The 21,742-nt window shown below is 49.1% G+C and overlaps 2 protein-coding genes across 7 annotated transcripts in view; one reads left to right on the top strand and one right to left on the bottom strand.

Annotated features, from left to right (window-relative positions):
- LOC146049953 (V-type proton ATPase catalytic subunit A-like) overlaps positions 1–21,742 on the bottom strand; it is a 269,656-nt gene that overhangs the window by 69,123 nt on the left and 178,791 nt on the right. The gene's annotated exons all lie outside the window — the stretch shown is intronic.
- Positions 8,250–21,742, top strand: part of LOC146049954 (lens fiber membrane intrinsic protein-like) — a 32,146-nt gene continuing 18,653 nt past the window's right edge. The window contains exon 1 of the mRNA XM_083166661.1: positions 8,250–8,480. Within this exon, the coding sequence (XP_083022787.1) occupies positions 8,306–8,480 (175 nt within the window). The 5' untranslated portion in view covers positions 8,250–8,305. The remainder of the gene's footprint in view (positions 8,481–21,742) is intronic.

The following is a 21,742-nucleotide window of genomic DNA, read 5'->3' as shown; positions in this document are numbered from 1 at the left end:
TGTGTGTCCGGGGGTAGTACATTGTGGTAGAATGTGTGTCTGGGGGCAGTACAGTGTGGTAGAATGTGTGTCTGGGGGCAGTACAGTGTGGTAGAATGTGTATGTGGGGGCAGTACAGTGTGGTAGAATGTGTGTGGGGGCAGTACAGTGTGGTAGAATGTGTGTCTAGGGGCAGCACACTGTGGTAGAATGTATGTGGGGGCAGTACATAGTGGTAGAATGTGTGTGGGGGCGATACAGTGTGGTATAATGTGTGTGGGGGCAGTATAGAGTGGAAGAATGTGTTTGGGGCAGTACAGTGTGTGGGGCAGTACAATGTGGTAGAATGTGTGTCTGGGGGCAGTACAGTATGGTAGAATGTGTATGTGGGGGCATTACAGTGTGTTATAATGTGTGTCTAGGGGCAGCACACTGTCGTAAAATGTATGTGTGGGCAGTACAGTGTGGTAGAATGTGTGTGGTGCAGTACAGTGTGGTAGAATGTATGTGGGGGCAGTACAGTGTGGTGAAATGTGTGTGGGGCAGTACATTGTAATAGAATGCTTGTGGGGGGCAGTACAGTGTGATAGAATGTATGTGGGGGCACTACAGTGTGGTAAAATGTGTGTGGGGCAGTACATTGGAATATAATGTGTGTGGGGGCAGTAAAGTGTGGTAGAATGTATGTGGGGGCAGTACAGAGTGGTATAATGTGTGTGGGGGCAGTACAGTGTGGTAGAATGTGTTTGGGGCAGTACAGTGTGCGGGGCAGTACAGTGTGGTAAAATGTGTGTGGGGGCAGTACAGTGTGGTAGAATGTATGTGGGGGCACTACAGTGTGGTAGAATGTATGTGGGGGCAGCACAGTGTGGTAGAATGTATGTGGGGGCAGCACAGTGTGGTAGAATGTGTGTGGGGCAGTACAGTGTGGTAGAATGGCTGTGGGGGCAGTACAGTGTGGTACAATGTATGTGGGGGCAGTACAGTGTGGTAGAATGTGTGGGGCAGTATAGTGTGGTAGAATGTGTGTGGGGCAGTACAGTGTGTTTGAATGTATATGTGGGGGCAGTATAGTGTGTTAGAATGTATGTCTAGTGGCAGCACACTGTGGTAGAATGTGTGTGGGGCAGTATAGAGTGGTAGAATGTGTATGTCGGGGCAGTACAGTGTGGTAGAATGTGTGCGGGGGCGAAACAGTGTGGTATAATGTGTGCGGGGGCGATACAGTGTGGTATAATGTGTGTGGGGGCAGTACATAATGGTATAATGTGTGTGGGGCAGTACAGTGTGTTAGAATGTGTGTGGGGGCAGTACAGTGTGTTATAATGTGTGTGGCGGCAGTACAGTGTGGTATAACATGTCTGGGGGCAGTACAGTGTGGTATAACGTGACTGCGGGAAGTACAGTGTGGTATAACGTGTGTGGGGGCAGCGCAGTGTGGTATAATGTGTGTGGGGGCAGCGCAGTGTGGTAGAATGTGTCTGGGGGCAGTACAGTGTGGTATAATGTGTCTGGGGGCAGTACAGTGTGGTATAATGTGTCTGGGGGCAGTACAGTGTGGTTTAATGTGTCTGGGGGCAGTACAGTGTGGTATAATGTGTCTGGGGGCAGTACAGTGTGGTATAATGCGTCTGGGGGCAGTACAGTGTGGTATAATGTGTCTGGGGGCAGTACAGTGTGGTATAATGTGTCTGGGGGCAGTACAGTGTGGTATAATGTGTCTGGGGACAGTACAGTGTGGTATAATGTGTCTCGGGGCAGTACAGTGTGGTATAATGTGTCTCGGGGCAGTACAGTGTGGTATAATGTGTGTGGGGGCAGCGCAGTGTGGTATAATGTGTGTGGGGGCAGCGCAGTGTGGTATAATATGTCTGGGGGCAGTACAGTGTGGTATAATGTGTCTAGGGGCAATACAGTGTGGTTTAATGTGTCTGGGGGCAGTACAGTGTGGTATAATGTGTCTGGGGGCAGTACATTGTGGTATAATGTGTCTGGGGGCAGTACAGTGTGGTTTAATGTGTATGGGGGCAGTACAGTGTGGTATAATGTGTCTCAGGGCAGTACAGTGTGGTTTAATGTGTCTGGGGGCAGTACAGTGTAGTATAATGTGTCTGGGGGCAGTACAGTGTGGTATAATGTGTCTGGGGGCAGTACATTGTGGTATAATGTGTCTGGGGGCAGTACAGTGTGGTTTAATGTGTATGGGGGCAGTACAGTGTGGTATAATGTGTCTCAGGGCAGTACAGTGTGGTTTAATGTGTCTGGGGGCAGTACAGTGTAGTATAATGTGTCTGGGGGCAGTACAGTGTGGTATAATGTGTCTGGGGGCAGTACAGTGTGGTATAATGTGTCTGGGGGCAGTACAGTGTGGTATAATGTGTCTGGTGGCAGAACAGTGTGGTATAATGTGTCTGGTGGCAGAACAGTGTGGTATAATGTGTCTGGTGGCAGAACAGTGTGCTATAATGTGTCTGGGGCAGTACAGTGTGGTATAATGTGTCTGGGGGCAGTACAGTGTGGTATAATGTGTCTGGGGGCAGTACAGTGTGGTATAATGTGTCTGGGGGCAGTACAGTGTGGTATAATGTGTCTGGGGGCAGTACAGTGTGGTATAATGTGTCTGGGGGCAGTACAGTGTGGTATAATGTGTCTGGGGGCAGTACAGTGTGGTATAATGTGTCTGGGGGCAGTACAGTGTGGTATAATGTGTCTGGGGCAGTACAGTGTGGTATAATGTGTCTGGGGGCAGTACAGTGTGGTATAATGTGTCTGGGGCAGTACAGTGTGGTATAATGTGTCTGGGGGCAGTACAGTGTGGTATAATGTGTCTGGGGGCAGTACAGTGTGGTATAATGTGTCTCGGGGCAGTACAGTGTGGTATAATGTGTGTGGGGGCAGCGCAGTGTGGTATAATGTGTGTGGGGGCAGCGCAGTGTGGTATAATATGTCTGGGGGCAGTACAGTGTGGTATAATGTGTCTAGGGGCAATACAGTGTGGTTTAATGTGTCTGGGGGCAGTACAGTGTGGTATAATGTGTCTGGGGGCAGTACATTGTGGTATAATGTGTCTGGGGGCAGTACAGTGTGGTTTAATGTGTATGGGGGCAGTACAGTGTGGTATAATGTGTCTCAGGGCAGTACAGTGTGGTTTAATGTGTCTGGGGGCAGTACAGTGTGGTATAATGTGTCTGGGGGCAGTACAGTGTGCTATAATGTGTCTGGGGCAGTACAGTGTGGTATAATGTGTCTGGGGGCAGTACAGTGTGGTATAATGTGTCTGGGGGCAGTACAGTGTGGTATAATGTGTCTGGGGGCAGTACAGTGTGGTATAATGTGTCTGGGGGCAGTACAGTGTGGTATAATGTGTCTGGGGGCAGTACAGTGTGGTATAATGTGTCTGGGGGCAGTACAGTGTGGTATAATGTGTCTGGGGGCAGTACACTGTGGTATAATGTGTCTGGGGCAGTACAGTGTGGTATAATGTGTCTGGGGGCAGTACAGTGTGGTATAATGTGTCTGGGGCAGTACAGTGTGGTATAATGTGTCTGGGGGCAGTACAGTGTGGTATAATGTGTCTGGGGGCAGTACAGTGTGGTATAATGTGTCTGGGGGCAGTACAGTGTGGTATAATGCGTCTGGGGGCAGTACAGTGTGGTATAATGTGTCTGGGGGCAGTACAGTGTGGTATAATGTGTCTGGGGCAGTACAGTGTGGTATAATGTGTGTGGGGGCAGCGCAGTGTGGTATAATATGTCTGGGGGCAGTACAGTGTGGTATAATGTGTCTGGGGCAGTACAGTGTGGTATAATGTGTGTGGGGGCAGCGCAGTGTGGTATAATATGTCTGGGGGCAGTACAGTGTGGTATAATGTGTCTAGGGGCAATACAGTGTGGTTTAATGTGTCTGGGGGCAGTACAGTGTGGTATAATGTGTCTGGGGGCAGTACATTGTGGTATAATGTGTCTGGGGGCAGTACAGTGTGGTTTAATGTGTATGGGGGCAGTACAGTGTGGTATAATGTGTCTGGGGCAGTACAGTGTGGTATAATGTGTCTGGGGCAGTACAGTGTGGTATAATGTGTCTGGGGGCAGTACAGTGTGGTATAATGTGTCTGGGGGCAGTACAGTGTGGTATAATGTGTCTGGGGGCAGTACAGTGTGGTATAATGTGTCTCGGGGCAGTACAGTGTGGTATAATGTGTGTGGGGGCAGTACAGTGTGGTATAATGTGTCTGGGGGCAGTACAGTGTGGTATAATGTGTCTGGGGCAGTACAGTGTGGTATAATGTGTCTGGGGGCAGTACAGTGTGGTATAATGTGTCTGGGGCAGTACAGTGTGGTATAATGTGTCTGGGGGCAGTACAGTGTGGTATAATGTGTCTGGGGGCAGTACAGTGTGGTATAATGTGTCTGGGGGCAGTACAGTGTGGTATAATGTGTCTGGGGCAGTACAGTGTGGTATAATGTGTCTGGGGGCAGTACAGTGTGGTATAATGTGTCTGGGGCAGTACAGTGTGGTATAATGTGTCTGGGGGCAGTACAGTGTGGTATAATGTGTCTGGGGGCAGTACAGTGTGGTTTAATGTGTCTGGGGGCAGTACAGTGTGGTATAATGTGTCTGGGGGCAGTACAGTGTGCTATAATGTGTCTGGGGCAGTACAGTGTGGTATAATGTGTCTGGGGGCAGTACAGTGTGGTATAATGTGTCTGGGGGCAGTACAGTGTGGTATAATGTGTCTGGGGGCAGTACAGTGTGGTATAATGTGTCTGGGGGCAGTACAGTGTGGTATAATGTGTCTGGGGGCAGTACAGTGTGGTATAATGTGTCTGGGGGCAGTACAGTGTGGTATAATGTGTCTGGGGGCAGTACAGTGTGGTATAATGTGTCTGGGGCAGTACAGTGTGGTATAATGTGTCTGGGGGCAGTACAGTGTGGTATAATGTGTCTGGGGCAGTACAGTGTGGTATAATGTGTCTGGGGGCAGTACAGTGTGGTATAATGTGTCTGGGGGCAGTACAGTGTGGTATAATGTGTCTGGGGGCAGTACAGTGTGGTATAATGTGTCTGGGGCAGTACAGTGTGGTATAATGTGTCTGGGGGCAGTACAGTGTGGTATAATGTGTCTGGGGCAGTACAGTGTGGTATAATGTGTCTGGGGGCAGCACAGTGTGGCATTATACCACACTGTACTGGCCCCATACATTATATACACAGAATAATGAAGATGCCGTGTGACACTTACACACATAATATACACAGAATAATGAAGATGCCGTGTGACACTTACACACATAATATACACAGAATAATGAAGATGCCGTGTGACACTTACACACATAATATACACAGAATAATGAAGATGCCGTGTGACACTTACACACATTATATACACAGAATAATGAAGATGCCGTGTGACACTTACACACATTATATACTCTAGACTGTAACACAATAATTACACCCACACATGATGACATACGGATCACCCTGGCACAGGGACTCAGCACCACTTTGCTTTGTAACAGAGGATAAAGCTGGGTAGGATTGTGCCAATCTGCTGATACCTAGAACAATGTCTCCCAGCAGTATGGCATCAGCAGAAGTGGGCAGCTAGAGGCTTCCACACAGTGTCAGCATTGTGTCTGTTACTAGGGTGTGTATATAAGGCTGGACACTGCCATAGCGAGCAGCCAGAGCAGCCATGGCAACCAGCAACTAAGGTGAGTCCTCAACATTAACCTACCTCCGATCTACCAGGATCAAACACCTTCCTCAGGCCACATACTGTGTGAGGTGGAGGCACACAGGCTAGGTGCCTCATCATATAGTACAGAGTAACAGGACGGGAGGGAATATTATGTCAGGAACCAGGCAGGAGGGTAAATGAGGTGGAGGCACACAGGCTAGGTGCCTCATAATATAGTACAGAGTAACAGGATGGGACGGGAGGGAAGATTATGTCAGGACCCGGGCAGGAGTGTAAATGAGGTGGAGGCACACAGTTTAGGGCAGTATGAGTGATCAGTAACTAAGAGCTTCCTGTTACACAGTAGGACTAGGAGTGCGGTCAGGAATATGAGTGATCAGTAACTAAGTGCTTCCTATTGGTAACACAGTAGGACTAGGAGTGCGGTCAGGCATAAGAGTGATCAGTAAGTGCTCCCTATCTGTTACAAAGTAGGATTAGCAGCATGGTCGGGAATATGAGTGATCAATAACTAAGTGCTTCCTATCTGTAACACAGTAGGATTAGGAGTGTTGCCAGGAATATGAGTGATTAATAACTAAGTGCTTCCTATCTGTTACACAGTAGGATTAGGAGTGTGGCCAGTAATATGAGTGACCAATAACTAAGTGCTTCCTATCTGTAACACAGTAGGATTAGGAGTGTGGCCAGGAATATGAGTGATCAGTAACTAAGTGCTTCCTATCTGTAACACAGTAGGATTAGGAGTGTTGCCAGGAATATGAGTGATTAATAACTAAGTGCTTCCTATCTGTTACACAGTAGGATTAGGAGTGTGGCCAGGAATATGAGTGATCAATAACTAAGGGCCTTATTTTGGTTCATTCTTTCTGACAAAATCCTTCTTAGATGGGCAAAACCATGTGCACTGCAGGTGGGGCAGGTGTTACTTGTGCAGAGAGAATTAGATTTGGGTGGGGTTTTACTTCAAAGTGAGATCTATATTGCAGTGTAAAAATAAAGCAGTCAGTATTTTCCCTGCACAGAAACAAAATTACTCACCCAAATCTAATTCTCTCTGCACATGTTACATCTGCCCCCCTGCAGTGCACATGGTTTTGTCCATCTAAGAAGGATTTTGTCAGAAAGAATGAACCAAAATAAGGCCCTCAGTGCTTCCTATCTGTAACACAGTAGGATTAGGAGTGTTGCCAGGAATTTGATTGATTAATAACTAAGTGCTTCCTATCTGTAACACAGTAGGATTAGGAGTGTGGCCAGGAATATGAGTGATCATTAACTAATGCGGGGTACACACCAGGACGACCCGCTCACGATGCACATCGTGAGCGGGTCGTCAGTGTCTCGTCCGACCCGCTCACGATGACGCGGGAGGGCACGACCCGCTCACGATGTGCAACGTGAGCGGGTCCGATCCGATGGCGACCCGCACCCGGTTCTATGGTCGTCATTGAGATCCTACCTGCAGCAGGTAGGATCTCAATAACGACCGACCGACCCGCGGGACCGCGCATCGGATCGGAATCGCTCCACACCAGGTCAGAAAAGGGCCCAATCAGCACACAATCTACATCCGATTGATCGGAATTGGATCTAGATTGTGCTGATCGGGCCCTAGTCGTCCTGGTGTGTACCTAGCATTAGTGCTTCCTATCTGTTACACAGTAGGATTAGGAGTGTGGCCAGGAATATGAGTGATCAGTAACTAACTGCTTCCTATCTGTAACACAGTAGGATTAGGAGTGTTGCCAGGAATTTGAGTGATTAATAACTAAGTGCTTCCTATCTGTAACACAGTAGGATTAGGAGTGTGGCCAGGAATATGAGTGATTAATAACTAAGTGCTTCCTATATGTTACACAGTAGGATTAGGAGTGTGGCCAGGAATATGAGTGATCAGTAACTAAGTGCTTCCTATCTGTAACACAGTAGGATTAGGAGTGTTGCCAGGAATTTGAGTGATTAATAACTAAGTGCTTCCTATCTGTAACACAGTAGGATTAGGAGTGTGGCCAGGAATATGAGTGATCAGTAACTAAGTGCTTCCTATATGTTACACAGTAGGATTAGGAGTGTTGCCAGGAATTTGAGTGATTAATAACTAAGTGCTTCCTATCTGTAACACAGTAGGATTAGGAGTGTGGCCAGGAATATGAGTGATCAGTAACTAAGTGCTTCCTATATGTTACACAGTAGGATTAGGAGTGTGGCCAGGAATATGAGTGATCAGTAACTAAGTGCTTCCTATCTGTAACACAGTAGGATTAGGAGTGTTGCCAGGAATTTGAGTGATTAATAACTAAGTGCTTCCTATCTGTAACACAGTAGGATTAGGAGTGTGGCCAGGAATATGAGTGATTAATAACTAAGTGCTTCCTATATGTTACACAGTAGGATTAGGAGTGTGGCCAGGAATATGAGTGATCAGTAACTAAGTGCTTCCTATCTGTAACACAGTAGGATTAGGAGTGTTGCCAGGAATTTGAGTGATTAATAACTAAGTGCTTCCTATCTGTAACACAGTAGGATTAGGAGTGTGGCCAGGAATATGAGTGATCAGTAACTAAGTGCTTCCTTGTCTTGTGAAGGAGAGAAGGAGTGACGTGCAGGACCCTGGACATGTACACACTAATGGGAGGAGGTCTGCTCTGCGCAGTCTCCGGATTGGTTCTCCTGATAGTGGCCACAGCAACGGACTTCTGGATGCAGTATCGTTACTCAGGGAATTTGAGCAATCAGGGACTGTGGAGATTTTGTGTGGCAGGGAAATGTCACGCACACACCATCACAGTTGGTAAGAACAAAAAACATTATCTAGTAGTATGTTCATATGTGCAATGGTGAACACAGTGGTAGATGTATGAAGCAGTCATAGGAGTGGCCAATGAATACCTCGCAACTTTCATGGATGGAGCAGCGGAACATGCCGCGTTGTAGGTGCGACCATTTTCAGAAAAGGGTGGGTTCCGACTGGGGTTACACATAAAGGTGGTGGGGCTTGGTGATGATACCCCCATTTTTCTTCATTTTTGGGGGTGCCCCACTGCCTGGGCAACCCCCCAGCCCTCTGCTCTGTCCTGATAGAAGCCGGCTTCTATCTGCAAAGCTGAGCAGTGGTGATCACCTTCTCCCCACATTAGCCTGGGTGTGGTACAGGGTTCCGACAGTCAGGATCCAGACATCATGGTGAGCGCAACAAAGCCCCTTGTGGGCTCGCCCTATTCTATTCTCCCTCTATGAGGGTTGTGGACCCCCATGAGGGAAAATAGCAGGTGGGCGTCGGGCACCTGTCTGTCGGCGTTCTGACAGTCAGGATCCCGACGTCGGGATCCTGACTGTCGGGACCGCATCCAGCACCCAATACCTACCCCTCTGCTGGACACTTTGACCCAATGGGAGGGACAGTTTCCAATTAGGGGGACTGTCCTGCTATAATCAGTGATCAATTACTGTGTACAATTTTATAGCATGCACTTGAGAAATGTTATGCTGCCCATACACGTGTGAGATATTGTATACAATCATTCGATTTCGACCGATCAATGAAATGATTGTATGCATTTTTAAGGGACTTTTTGACGCAATGCGCGGGCACGCCGTCGAATGTCGCATTGATAGATATTATGTGCTGCACATAATATCTATCGAATTGTAGGAGCAGTCGCTTGTGGTTTTTAACAACATGCGATCGCTCGAATACAATCCGGGGGTGGAGGGGACGCATTCAGCGGTGTGGGGTTTGGGGAGAGGGGGCCCTAGGGACCGCTGGCGGCATACCATCATCTCATATAAGGGGGCGGCGGAGTAGTGTAGCGCTAGCAGTAGCGCTTGCAGGCGGCGGGAGTTAGTGGTGGTGGGAGATTTGTTTAAAATACTGGGCTGCCCTGTGATTAGTTGAGAGAGCTCAGCCAATCACAGGGCAGCCCATTGTTTTAAATAAATCTTCTGCCACCGCTGACTCCCGCTGCCCGCCCGGAGTAGTTCTATGCATAGCACTGCTAGCATAGAACTACTCCGCCGCCCCCTGCCCGCCCTCTTCTAGCACCTGATATGCCATCGGAAGATGGCATTCAACATCGGGTGCTGACTTTTGCACCCAAAAATGTGATCGGATTATTGCATCGAATCCCATTGCATAAGTGTATGGGCAGTATTCCTTAAAGCCACCACACCCACTTGACACCAATAGTCCCACCTGACACCACCACCTCTGTCTGCCAACATCACACCCACCTGTCATTGCAACTCCCATCCTGACATCTGCCTGTTCCACAAGGTCAGGATGTACCACTGTATAGAAGCCTCTAATCAATCCCTCCTAGCACCCCCCACTTCCCTTCCAGCATGCACAGAGGGCATCCCGTAGCAAAAACTGGGAAGTTTATTAGGAGAGATTAGTACATATGAGCCTCAGAGGCACAATATATATGGTAGACACCGGAGAGAGAAAGAGAGAGGAGAGAGAGGAGAGTGAGAGAGAACGGAGAGAGAGAGAAAGGAGAGAGAGAAAGGAGAGAGAGAGAGAAAGAAAGGATAGAGGGAGAGAAAAGAGAGAGGGAGAGAGAGATAAAGGAGAGAGAGATAGAGAGAGAAAGAAGAGAGAGAGAAAGAGGAGAGAGAGATAGAAAGAGGAGAGAAAGAGAAAGAAAAAAGAGAGAAGAGGAGAGAGAGATAGAAAGAGGAGAGAGAGAAAGGAGAAAGAGGGGAGAGAGAGAAAGGATAAAGAGAAGAGAGATATAAAATAGAGAGAGAGAGAGAGAGAGAGAGAGAAAGGAGAGAGAAAGTAGAGAGAGAGAGAGAGAGAGGAGAAATGACAGAGAAATAGAAAGGAGAGAAAGGAGAGAGAGAGAAAGGACAGAGAAAGAGAAAGGAGAGAGAGCGCGCGAAAGAGAGGACAGAAAAAAGGAAAGGAGAGAGCGAGTGAGAGGAGAGAGAAAGGAGAGAGAGAAAGGAAAAGGAGAGAGAGAGACGAGAGAGACATAGGAGAGAGGAGAGAAAGAAAAGAGGAGAGAGAAAGAAGAGGGAGAGAGGAGAGAGAAAGAGAAAAAGGAGAGAGAAAGAGGGAAAGAGAGAGAAAGGAGAGAGATAGGAGAGAGAAGAGAGAAAAGGGAGATAGGAAAGGGGAGAGATTGAGGGGGAGAGATCGAGCAATGGGGGGAGAGAGAGCGAGCGAGGGGGCAGAGCGAAGCGAGAGACAGAAAGTGGGGAGAGAGCGAGAAAGGGGGCTGAGAGAGCGAGGGGTTTCAGAGAGCAAGAAAGGGGAGATAGCGAGAAAGAGAGAGAGAGAGAGATTGAGAAAGGAGAGAAAGAGAGAGAAAAGATACAGAGAAAGGAGAGAGTGAAAGAGAGGAGAGAAAAAGAGAAAGAGAGTAGAGAGAAAGGAGAAAGAAAGGAGAGAGGGAGAGAAAGAGGGAGAAAAAGGAGAGAGAAAGAGAGAGGGGGAGAGAGAAAGGAGAGAGAAATGAGAGAAAGAGAGAAGTGAGAGAGAAAAGAGAGATAGAAATGCGAGAAAGAGAGGAAAGAGAGAGAGAGAGAAAGGAGAGAGAGGAGAAAGAGAAAGGAGATAGAGATATTAGAGAAAGAAAGAGAGAGAGAAGAGAGAGAAAGAAGAGAGGAGAGAGAAAGGCGAGAGAGAGAAAGGAGACAAAGAGAGAAAAGAGAGGGATAGAGGGGAGAGACAGAGGAGAGAGGGGGAGAGGAGAGAGAGGATAGAGAGAGGAGAGAGAAAGAGACACAGAGAAAGGGGAGATAGGGAAAGGTGAGAGATTGGTGAGAGATTGAGGGGAAGAGAGCGAGCGAGGAGAAAGTGCGAGCGAGGAGAGAACGCGAGCGAGGTGAGAGCAAGAAAGTGGAGAGAGCGAGGGGGTTGAGTGAGTGAGGGGGGTCAGAAAGAAAGAAAAAGGAGAGAGCAAGAAAAAAGAGAGAAAAGGGAGAAAGGAGAGAGAGAGAGAAATGAAAGAAAGGAGAGAGAGAGAGGAGAGAAAGGAGAGAGAGAGGAGAGAAAGGAGAGAAAATAGAGAGAGAAAGGAGAGAGAGGAGAGCGAAAAGAGAGAAAGGAGAGAGAAAGGAGATATAGAAAGAGAGAGAAAGGAGAGAAAGGAGAGAGAGGAGAGAGAAAGAGAGACAAAGAAGAGAGACAAAGAAGAGGGAAAGAGAGAGAGAGAAAGAGAAAGGAAGAGAGGGGAGAGAGAAAAGAGAGAGAACAGAGAGAGGAGAGAGAAAGGGGAGATAGGGAAAGGGGAGAGATTGAGGGGGAGAGATCGAGCGAGGGGGGAGAGCGAGCGAGGGGGGAGAGATAGAGGAGAGATAGAGGAGAGAGAAAGAAAATAGGATTTTAGATACCTACTAGTAAATCCTTTTATCGTGGTCCATATGGGATACTGGGGTTCAATACTATGGGGATAGAGATCCTCCACAGGAGAGACAGGCATATAAGATCTTTCATTGTGGGTGCACTGGCTCCTCCCTCTGTCCCCCCCCTCCACTAGTCAGTTAATGAAAAACTGTGCCGAAGGAGGCCAAATTATGTGAGGAGGTTAATTGAACAAATAAATGTGGTGAGATTCATACCAGCACACCGTAACAAAAATAACAAAATAGGTGAACAAAGAACCTATGATTACACCTTACAGGTAAAACGTCACACATTTAACAAGGCAACAAGCCAAACACAGGGAAACCAATAGGTAACCGCTTGCAGCAGAAAATCTGCACCGAGGTGGGCGCCCAGTATTCCATATGGACTACGAGAAAAGGATTTACCGGTAGGTATCTAAAATCCTATTTTCTGTAACATCCTATGGGATACTGGGGTTCAGTACTATGGGGAGGTTACAAAGCTTCCAGAACGGGCGGGTACGTGCGGAGACTGCTGTAACACCGCTTGGCCAAACTGGGAATCCTCCCTGGCCAGGGCATCAAATTTGTAGAACTTTACAAATGTTTTCGGCCCCCGACCAAGTTGCAGCTCTGCAAAGCTGTAGGGCCGAGACTCCTCGAGCAGCTGCCCAGGAAGTCCCTACCGATCTTGTTAAATGCGCCTTCAACGATGATGGAAGCGTTAATCCAGCCATTCCATATGCATGTTGGATAGTAGTGCGTATCCAACAGGCAATAGTCTGTTTAGATATTGGGGCACCCTTCTTTTGTGCATCATAGAGCACAAACAGACCATCTGTCTTCCGGAACCTAGAGGTTCACCTGACATATACCTTTAGGGCATGAACAACATCCAAGAAGCAGGAATCTCTGGATGAGCCAAACTGGATGGAACCACAATCGGTTGATTAAGGTGGAATGCTGACACAATCTTAGGCAGGAAATGTGGCCTGGTCCGCAACTCTGCCCTGTCAGCATGAAAAAACAGGTAAGGGCTCTTGCAAGAGAGGGCTCCAAGTTCGGACACCCATCTGGCCGAAGCCAAGGCCAGCAGGACCACAGTCTTCCATGTGAGATACATTAAATCGGCCTGATCTAATGGTTCAAACCAGTAAGACTGTAGAAAGGATAAAAGTACAACCAAGTCCCATGGCGCAGTAGGCGGCCCAAAAGGGGGTTGAATTCTGAGTACCCCTTGAAGAAAAGTCTGGACCTCAGTTAAAGACGCCAGTTTCCTCTGAAAAAAGACAGATAAGGCCGAAACCTGGACCTTTAAGGAGCCTAATATAAGCCCCAGGACCAAACCTGCTTGAAGGCTCTTCTCTTCACACCAGGACATCTTCTCCAAATGTGATGATAGTGGGACGCCATCACCGGTTTCCTGGCACGGGTCATGGTAGATATGACCGAGGGATGCAATCCCTTGTGGCTTAAGATCTGCCTCTCAACCTCCAGGCCGTTAAACAACGACGATGTAAGTCCTGGTAAACGAACGGCCCTTGAAGAAGAAGGTGTTCCCTGAGAGGCGGGGAAGGCCGATTTGAAGTACCTTCTGGGAGGGGGTCTGTCGAACTCCAGCTGTAGCCATGTGAAATAAGACTCCTGGCCCAAGAATCTAGGCATGAGGCATCCCACACCTGGCTGAAGTGTGACAGACGACCCCCCACCTCGAGAGTATCCCGTGGTGGGGAGACCCCGTTATGCCGTCAGTTTGGAGGCAGCTGCAGTGGCAGCTCTGTCCTGATTACGTGAGGTGTAAGGTTTCCTGAACTTACCACTCCCGCCTCTGTTGGCATTGGACGCACCTCTGGCCCTGGAGCAGAAACGAGTCCCGTGAAAGGACTGCTGGGTAGGAGAGGTAAATGGACGCTTTGGTGCAGGAGGAGCTGATGGAAGGAAAGTGGACTTTCCTGCCGTGCCCTTGGAAATCCACTCATCCAGCTCACTCCCAAAAAGTCTTTCCCCTGAGAAGGGAATACTTTCCACACTACGTTTAGAGTCCACGTCCGCTACCCACTGCCGAAGCCACAGTGCCCTGCGGGCTGAGACAGCCATTGCTGAATTACGGGCATTTATGGCCCCTAATTCCTTCTGGGCCTCACATAGGACCTTTGCCGTGTTCTGAATGTGACACAGTTTTTCCCCTAACTGCGCCACAGACATCCTGGATTTGGGCAGACCAAGTGTGAATAGCCTTAGCCATCCAACAACTGGCCAGTATGGGGCGTTGCAAGGCCCCAATGGCCGTATACATGGACTTGTGTGTGGCCTCTCCTCTCTCCTGTCAGCTCCGTCCTAAAGAGTGGAGACACCTGGACCGGGAACAATACCTTTTTAGAAAGGCGGGAAATGGAGGAGTCTACAACAGGAGGTTCCTCCAATAGTTTTCTACCTGCAGGGTCAAAAGGATATGCGTTTGCAACCATTTTGTTAATTGGAACCTCTTCTCAGGGTTCTTCCAGGTGTTTTTAAAAACACCCTCTAATTACGCTTGTTCCGGAAAATACACAGATTGTTTTTTCTGTGTCATAAAGAAGGGGTCACCCACAGTGACTTCCTCCAGAGGCCCTAGAATGGCTCTAATCAACGGTTCAGGGCCATGGGCTGGTGCCTGTTCCTGGACAGGCTCCTGATCCTGTACCTCCTCCCCCTCATCTAGGATATCATCCTCTCTGTATCAGGGGCCACAGCCAACAAGGGCCTTTTCTGAGGCTGGCTGGGCTGGCTGGGAAAGGGGGTGATAATGTCCACCCCAGCTGATAGGATGGCTAAATCCTTCTGCACCCTCTGAGTCTGCTGTGTATTAGCAGCCAGCTGGGAAGAGACTGAGTCTAGCAGCGTTTTAATGCTGCTGGCCCATGTGACACCCCACTGTATTGTGGGGGCACACCACTAGCCGGAGGGGTAACCCCACTAGGCTGTGGAGACATACACGGTTCACAGGTAATCTGTGACTGTGACGCTGGGATAAACTTGGTGCTGCACACCATGCAGGTCAATTTCTTCACCATATTGAAGCCTGTGCCCACTGTGCCACACACACGCACTGCTTGTATAGTAGTCTACAGCGTGTAATACAGAGGCTATGTGTTAAGGTTATAACAGTATTGAACAAATAAGTATGTTAAAAGGGCACCCAGCAGAGCCTGGTCCCGCTCTGAGCTAAGATCCGCCCCTTACACGGAGCTGGTGCTGTTAGCAATAAATTCTGCCAATTTTTTTACCTATATCTGTTTTAAAAATATCGCAATAGCCCTGGTGGTCCAGCGGCTATCTGTATATGCCAGTTAAAGAATTAAAGAGCGCGAGGTCCACCGCTACTGCTGTACATCTTGCTGCACATGAAGTCGGGGTACCCCCTGTGGGGAACCCCGACTGTTACTCACCACTCGAAGTCTTCGGACCTTGCCAGGGGTGTGCGGCAGCTGGGGGGTCTGCTCACCCCAGCGCAATTAGGGAAGCCAATCCCAGGGCATTTTTTCAATCCCGGGATTCGGAATTGAAAAATGCTCAATCCCGGGATCGGCCTCCCTTATAAAAAAATGCCACTGTTCCCAACTAATTCCTCCCCCCCCAATCCTTCCCATCACCCCTGCCCTGCACTGTCACTTACACAGCACCAGTGACAGGCAGCATGACCTTCTCCGGTCCTCACAGCATGCGACACAGCGAGCGGGTATCTGGGAGCGGCACAGGCACAGCAACCGGGTGGCTGGGCAACTGAATACAATAGACAGAAGAATAAGCGTCATGCCGGCGGCTGGGCTGCGCAGCGTGACCCTTGACATCACGTCGCGCTGCGCCGTGCACAGCCGCCGCAGCAGCACCTTGGGGGTCAGTACTAGCAGCCGGGCAGCACATCTGTGCCATGTAAGGTGCTCAGCGCTGCCGGCTTTTAAAGAAGTGTATTCTGCATGCCCGCAGTAATCCCCGAATCCCGGGATTGAGCGCTTCAATCCCGGGATTGAAATCCCGCCTATTTTAGGCCAAAATCCCGGGATCCTGCATATCCTGATCCCAGGATTGGCCTCCCTAAGCGCAAAGCTATGCGGTGACAGAAAACCCCACTCAGGACAAAGTCCTGCAGCAGGGCAGCTCTGCGCCTGAAGAGGCCAGTGACTGACCCTTCCCCTGGCACCCTCAAAGCAGGACTACTGCTTTGGTCCAAAAGCAGCGCCCCAAAATAATGAGCTCCCAGAAGTGAAGCCTCTCCTGGGGCACATTTTTCTAAACTGAGTAGTGGAGGGGGAGATAGAGGGGAGGAGCCAGTGCACCCACACTGAAAGATCTTATGTGCCTGTCTCTCCCACGGAGGATCCAGAGAAAAAGGAGAGAGAGGGAGAAAGGAGAGAGAGAGAGGGAGAGAGAGAGAAAGGAGAGAGAGATAGGGAGGGAGAAAGGAGGGAGAGAGAGAGGGAGAAAGGAGGGAGAGAGAGAGGGAGGGAGAAAGGAGGGAGAGAGAGAGGGAGAAAGGAGGGAGAGAGAGAGGGAGAAAGGAGGGAGAGAGAGAGAGAGAGAGAGGGAGAAAGGAGGGAGAGAGAGAGGGAGAAAGGAGAGAGAGAGAGGGGGAGAGAGAGAGAGAAAGGAGAGAGAGAGGGAGAAAGGAGGGAGAGAGAGAGAGAGAGAGAAATGAGAGAGAGAGGGAGAAAGGAGGGAGAAAGAGAGGGAGAAAGGAGAGAGAGAGGGAGAAAGGAGGGAGAGAGAGAGGGAGAAAGGAGGGAGAGAGAGAGGGAGAAAGGAGGGAGAGAGAGAGGGAGAAAGGAGGGAGAGAGAGAGGGAGAAAGGAGGGAGAGAGAAAGGGAGAAAGGAGAGAGAGAGAGAGAGAAAGGAAGGAGAGATAGAAGAGAGAGAGAGAGGGAGAGGGAGAGAGAGAGAGGGAGAGAGAGAGAGAGAGAGAGAAAGAGAGAGAGAGAGAGGGAGAGAGAGAGAGAGAGAAAGAGAGAGAGAGAAAGGAGAGATAGAAAGAGAGAGAGAGAAAGGAGAGATAGAAGAGAGAGAAAGGAGAGAGAGGAAGAAAGGAGAATGAGAGAGAAATAGAGTGAGTAGAGAGAGGAGAGAGAAAGGAGAGAGAGAAGGAGAGAGAGAAAGGAGAGAGGGAGAAAGGAGAGAGAGAGAGAGATAAAAGAGAGAGAGAGAGAGAGAAAGAGACAGATGCAGGTATTCAATACTTTAATTGCACAATCACCGGGTTCCGGAGGGCTGCAGCATTCGCTGCCAGCCCTCCCTCACCCCCTATTCAACGCCTCAGGGGCTTGCTGCCCCTAGCGGCGAATTTTAACCCCCCGGCGAATGCCGCAGGGAGCCGGAGGACGGCTGCAGGCAGGGAGATGGAAGCCTCCCTGCCTGCGCCGGACACTGTGGAGGTGAAGGAGGGCTGTGGGGGACACAGGGAGAGCCGCCCAGAGCTGGCAGGGGGCTGTGTTATGGAGCCGCTACACACTGGTCCCGATTGTGCATATGTAATGATCGGGATCAGTGTGCAGTGAATATACGAATATTAATGAGCGGCTCCCGACTCGGCCCCCTGCTGGTGAATGTGTAAAAAATAAAAAATTGTTTAATTAAATAAAATAACATTTTAAATATATTCATGTGCTGCAAGCACATGAATAAAAATAGCACGCCCCTTCACAGGAAAAAAATCAGATTTTTTGACACCAATATAAAAATAAAAAACTTAATTTTCAAAGATCACATTCCAGTTCAAGATGACGAATGTAAAATGGAGAATCTGGGGGAAAATCACTGGAGAAAGCAGTTCTCCACTTCAGCATTGAATACACTCTCGGCGAATTCCACTGAAAACCCCATTGAAAACCACCGGCGAATCGCGGTGAATCACAAACAGCGAATCACCAGAAATTCGCTCTTCATTTGCAGCGAATTGTGTCCATTGAATAGGGCGAATTGTTTTTTTCTGTGAGAAAATTCGCCAGAAAACAGGCGAATTGCCAGATTCGCTGAAAAAAATGGCGAATCAGAGGCATTGAATACTGGCCAGAGAGAAAAAGTAGAAAGAGAGGGGAAGAGAAAGGAGAGAGAGAGAGGAGAGAGAAAGAGAAAGGAGAGAGACAATAGAGAAAGAGAGAATGAGAAAGGGAGAAAGGAGAGAGATAAAGGAGAGTGAGTAGAGAGAAAGGAGAGAGATAAAGGAGAGTGAGTAGAGAGAAAGGAGAGAGAGAAAGGTGAGCGAGGAGAGAGAGAGAGAAAGGTGAGCGAGGAGAGAGAGAGAGAAAGGTGAGCGAGGAGAGAGAAAGGGGAGAGAGAAAGGGGAGAGAGAAACGGGAGAGAGGAGAAAGAGAAAGGGGAGAGAGAAGGAGAGAGAGACAAATTAGAGAAAGAGAGAGAGAGAAAGGAGTGGAGAGAGAGAAAGGAGAGAAGAGAGAAAGGATAGAGTGAATGGAGAGAGAGAGAGAAAGGAGAGAGACAATAGAGAAAGAGAGAGAGAAAGGGAGAAAGGAGAGAGATAAAGGAGATTGAGGAGAGAGAAAGGAGAGATAGAAAGGAGAGAGAGAAAGGTGAGCGAGGAGAGAGAGAGAGAAAGGTGAGCGAGGAGAGAGAACGGGCTAGAGAAAGAGAGAGAAAGGGGAGGGTGGAGAAAGAGAAAGGGGAGAGAGGAGAAAGAGAAAGGGGAGAGAGGAGAAACAGAAAGGGGAGAGAGAAGGAGAGAGAGACAAATGAGAGAAAGAGAGAGATAGAGAAAGTAGAGGAGAGAGAAGAGAGAAAGGAGAGAGAGAGAGAGAGAGAGAGAGAGAAAGGATAGAGTGAATGTAGAGAGAGAGAGGAGAGAGAGAGAGGAGAGAAATAGGAGAAAGAAAGGAGAGAAAGTACAAGAAAGAGAAGAAAGAAAGGGGGAGAGAGAAAGGGGGAGAGAGAAAGCGAGGGGGGGAGAGCGAGTGAGGAGGGAGAGAGGGAGCAAGGCGAGAGAGCAAGCAAGACAAGAGGCAGAACGAGGAGAGAGAGAGGGGGCTGAGAGAGCTAGCGGGCTGAGAGAGTGAGTAGTAGTCAGAGAGCGAGGAGGGGTCAGAGAGCGAGGAGGGGTCAGAGAGCGATGAGGGTTCAGAGAGCGAGAAAATAGGATTTTAATACCTACCGGTAAATCCTTTTCTCGAAGTTCTTATGGGATACAGGGAGTCGTTCATAACGATGGGGAAAAGAGCTTATCCGAAGGAGACAGGCACATATAAAAATTTATACAGGGTGTACTGGCTCCTCCCCTCTGCTCCCCTCCCTCTAGCTTCAGTTAAGTGAACTGTGCCGAAGGAGAAGAACAATATGAGAGGAATATGTGTATATTTACCGTGGTGAGATTCATCCAGCACACCCAACATTCAACATAACAGACCACATTAGCAACCCCATAACCTGGGAAGTCTAAGGGCCTAAGAACATGTCAACATGACAACTATTTTGAACTGTGTTCCAACTGGAACAATGCATAGAATAATCACCTAAGTGACCATGTACACTCGTGGACCTTTAAGGTACACTATGTAAGATTAAGTTACCTAGGTAACCTACACCCTATGTCCACCAGGAACAAGAAGGGTAGCAGAAGGACCCAGAAATGGTCCATATCTCACAAAGTGAGCAAGGCAAACCTCCGCACAGAGGCGGGTGCCCTGTATCCCATAAGAACTTCGAGAAAAGGATTTACCGGTAGGTATTAAAATCCTATTTTCTCTATCATTCTTATGGGATACAGGGAGTCGTTCATAACGATGGGGATATACCAAAGATATCAGAACGGGCGGGATTGTGCGGAACCTATTGCCGCAGCACCGCTTGCCCAAACTGAGTATCCTCAGTGGCCAGAGCATCAAACTTATAAAATTTGACAAAAGTGTGTTGGCCAGACCATGTGGCTGCTCTACACAATTGTAAGGCCGAAACTCCTCGGGCAGCCGCCCAGGATGTCCCCACGGAACGAGTAGAGTGAGCTTTCACCCCAACAGGCATAGGCAGCTTTGCTACCGCATAAGCCTGTTTAATGGTTGCACATATCCATCGTGCAATAGACTGCTTGGAAGCAGGACGTCCAATCTTTTGGGCATCATAAAGGACGAAAAGTCCATCAGTTTTACGAATCCTTGCTGTTCTCCTGATGTAGACACGGAGAATCCTTACTACGTCCAAGGACGTCGGCACCTCAGAATGAGGCCCACCAGCAGGAACCACAATTGGCTGGTTCACATGGAACGCAGACACCACTTTGGGCAGAAAACGCGGGTTAGTACGTAATTCTGCCCTGTCCTCAAAGAATATCAAATAAGGACTCTTGCAAGTCAACGCCCCTAGCTCCGAGACCCTTCTAGCCGAAGCTAGGGCCAGTAAGACCACTGTCTTCCAGGTTAAATATTTCAGGTCAATTTCCTCCAAGGGCTCAAACCAGGAGGATTTAAGGAACTTCAGCACAACATCCAAGTCCCACGGTGGAGTAGGGGCCACAAAAGGAGGTTGTATGTGCAATACTCCTTGCAGAAATGTCTGCACTTCAGGAATATTAGCCAGTTTCCTCTGGAAGAAAACTGATAACGCAGATACCTGCACCTTCAAAGAGCCTAGGCGTAGGCCGAGATCCAGACCAGCTTGAAGAAAGCTAAGAAATCTTTCAAGTCTGAACTCTGATGGAGAAAACTTTCCCTGTTCGCACCAACCCACATATCTTTTCCAGATATGGTGGTAATGTGCAGCTGTTACCGGTTTCCTTGCACTTGTCATAGTTCTGATGACCGAAGTGTGAAACCCCTTCTGAGTCAGGATCTGCCGTTCAACTTCCAGGCCGTCAAACGCAGCTGTTCCAAGGCCTGGAAGACGCACGGTCCTTGCATGAGTAGATCTCTTTGCAGGGGTAGGCGCCACGAGTCCCTTTGCAGCCTTAGAAGTTCCGGGTACCACGTTCTTCGTGGCCAGTCTGGGGCCACCAGAATAACCTCGGTTCCTTCTCTTCTTATCTTCCTTAGCACCCGAGCCACTAGGGGAATCGGTGGGAAGACATAGACCAGGCTGTTGAACGTCCACGGTATGGAGAGGGCGTCCACTCCTTCTGCCTGAGGGTCTCTTGCCCTCGAGAAGTACCTGGATACTTTCCAGTTGTTTCTTGATGCCATCAAGTCTACCAGTGGGGTCCCCCACCGAGCCACCAGAGAATTGAATACTTGGTGGTGTAGACTCCATTCCCCGGGGTGGAGCTCGTGGCGACTGAGGAAGTCTGCTTCCCAGTTGTCCACCCCGGGTATGAAAATGGCCGAGAGCGCTTGGCAATGACTCTCTGCCCAGGACAGGATCTTCGATGCTTCCCTCATACAGGGCCTGCTCTTGGTCCCGCCCTGTCTGTTCAGGAATGCCACCGTGGTGGCGTTGTCTGATTGTATACGGACCGCCTGACCGCAGAGGAGAGGGCCCGCCTTCAGAAGTGCGTAATACACCGCACGTAACTCCAGGCTGTTGATATGGAGGCGTGTTTCCCATAGGGTCCACTTGCCCTGAAAGGACTGACCCATGGTCACTGCCCCCCATCCCGTGAGGCTTGCATCCGTGGTGACTAAGACCCAATCCTGGATGCCAATCCGACGCCCTGCCAGCAGGTTGGGCGTGTGGAGCCACCACTGTAGTGACAGTCTGGTCCGAGATGACAACGCAATGCGCCGGTGCATCTGATGGTGTGAACCGGACCAC

Source organism: Crinia signifera, chromosome 12 (assembly GCF_055691185.1).
Source record: "Crinia signifera chromosome 12, ASM5569118v1, whole genome shotgun sequence".
In the NCBI taxonomy this organism is placed as follows: Eukaryota; Metazoa; Chordata; class Amphibia; order Anura; family Myobatrachidae; genus Crinia; species Crinia signifera.
Note: the sequence above shows the minus strand (reverse complement) of the source record. Positions and strands in the feature narration are given on the sequence as shown.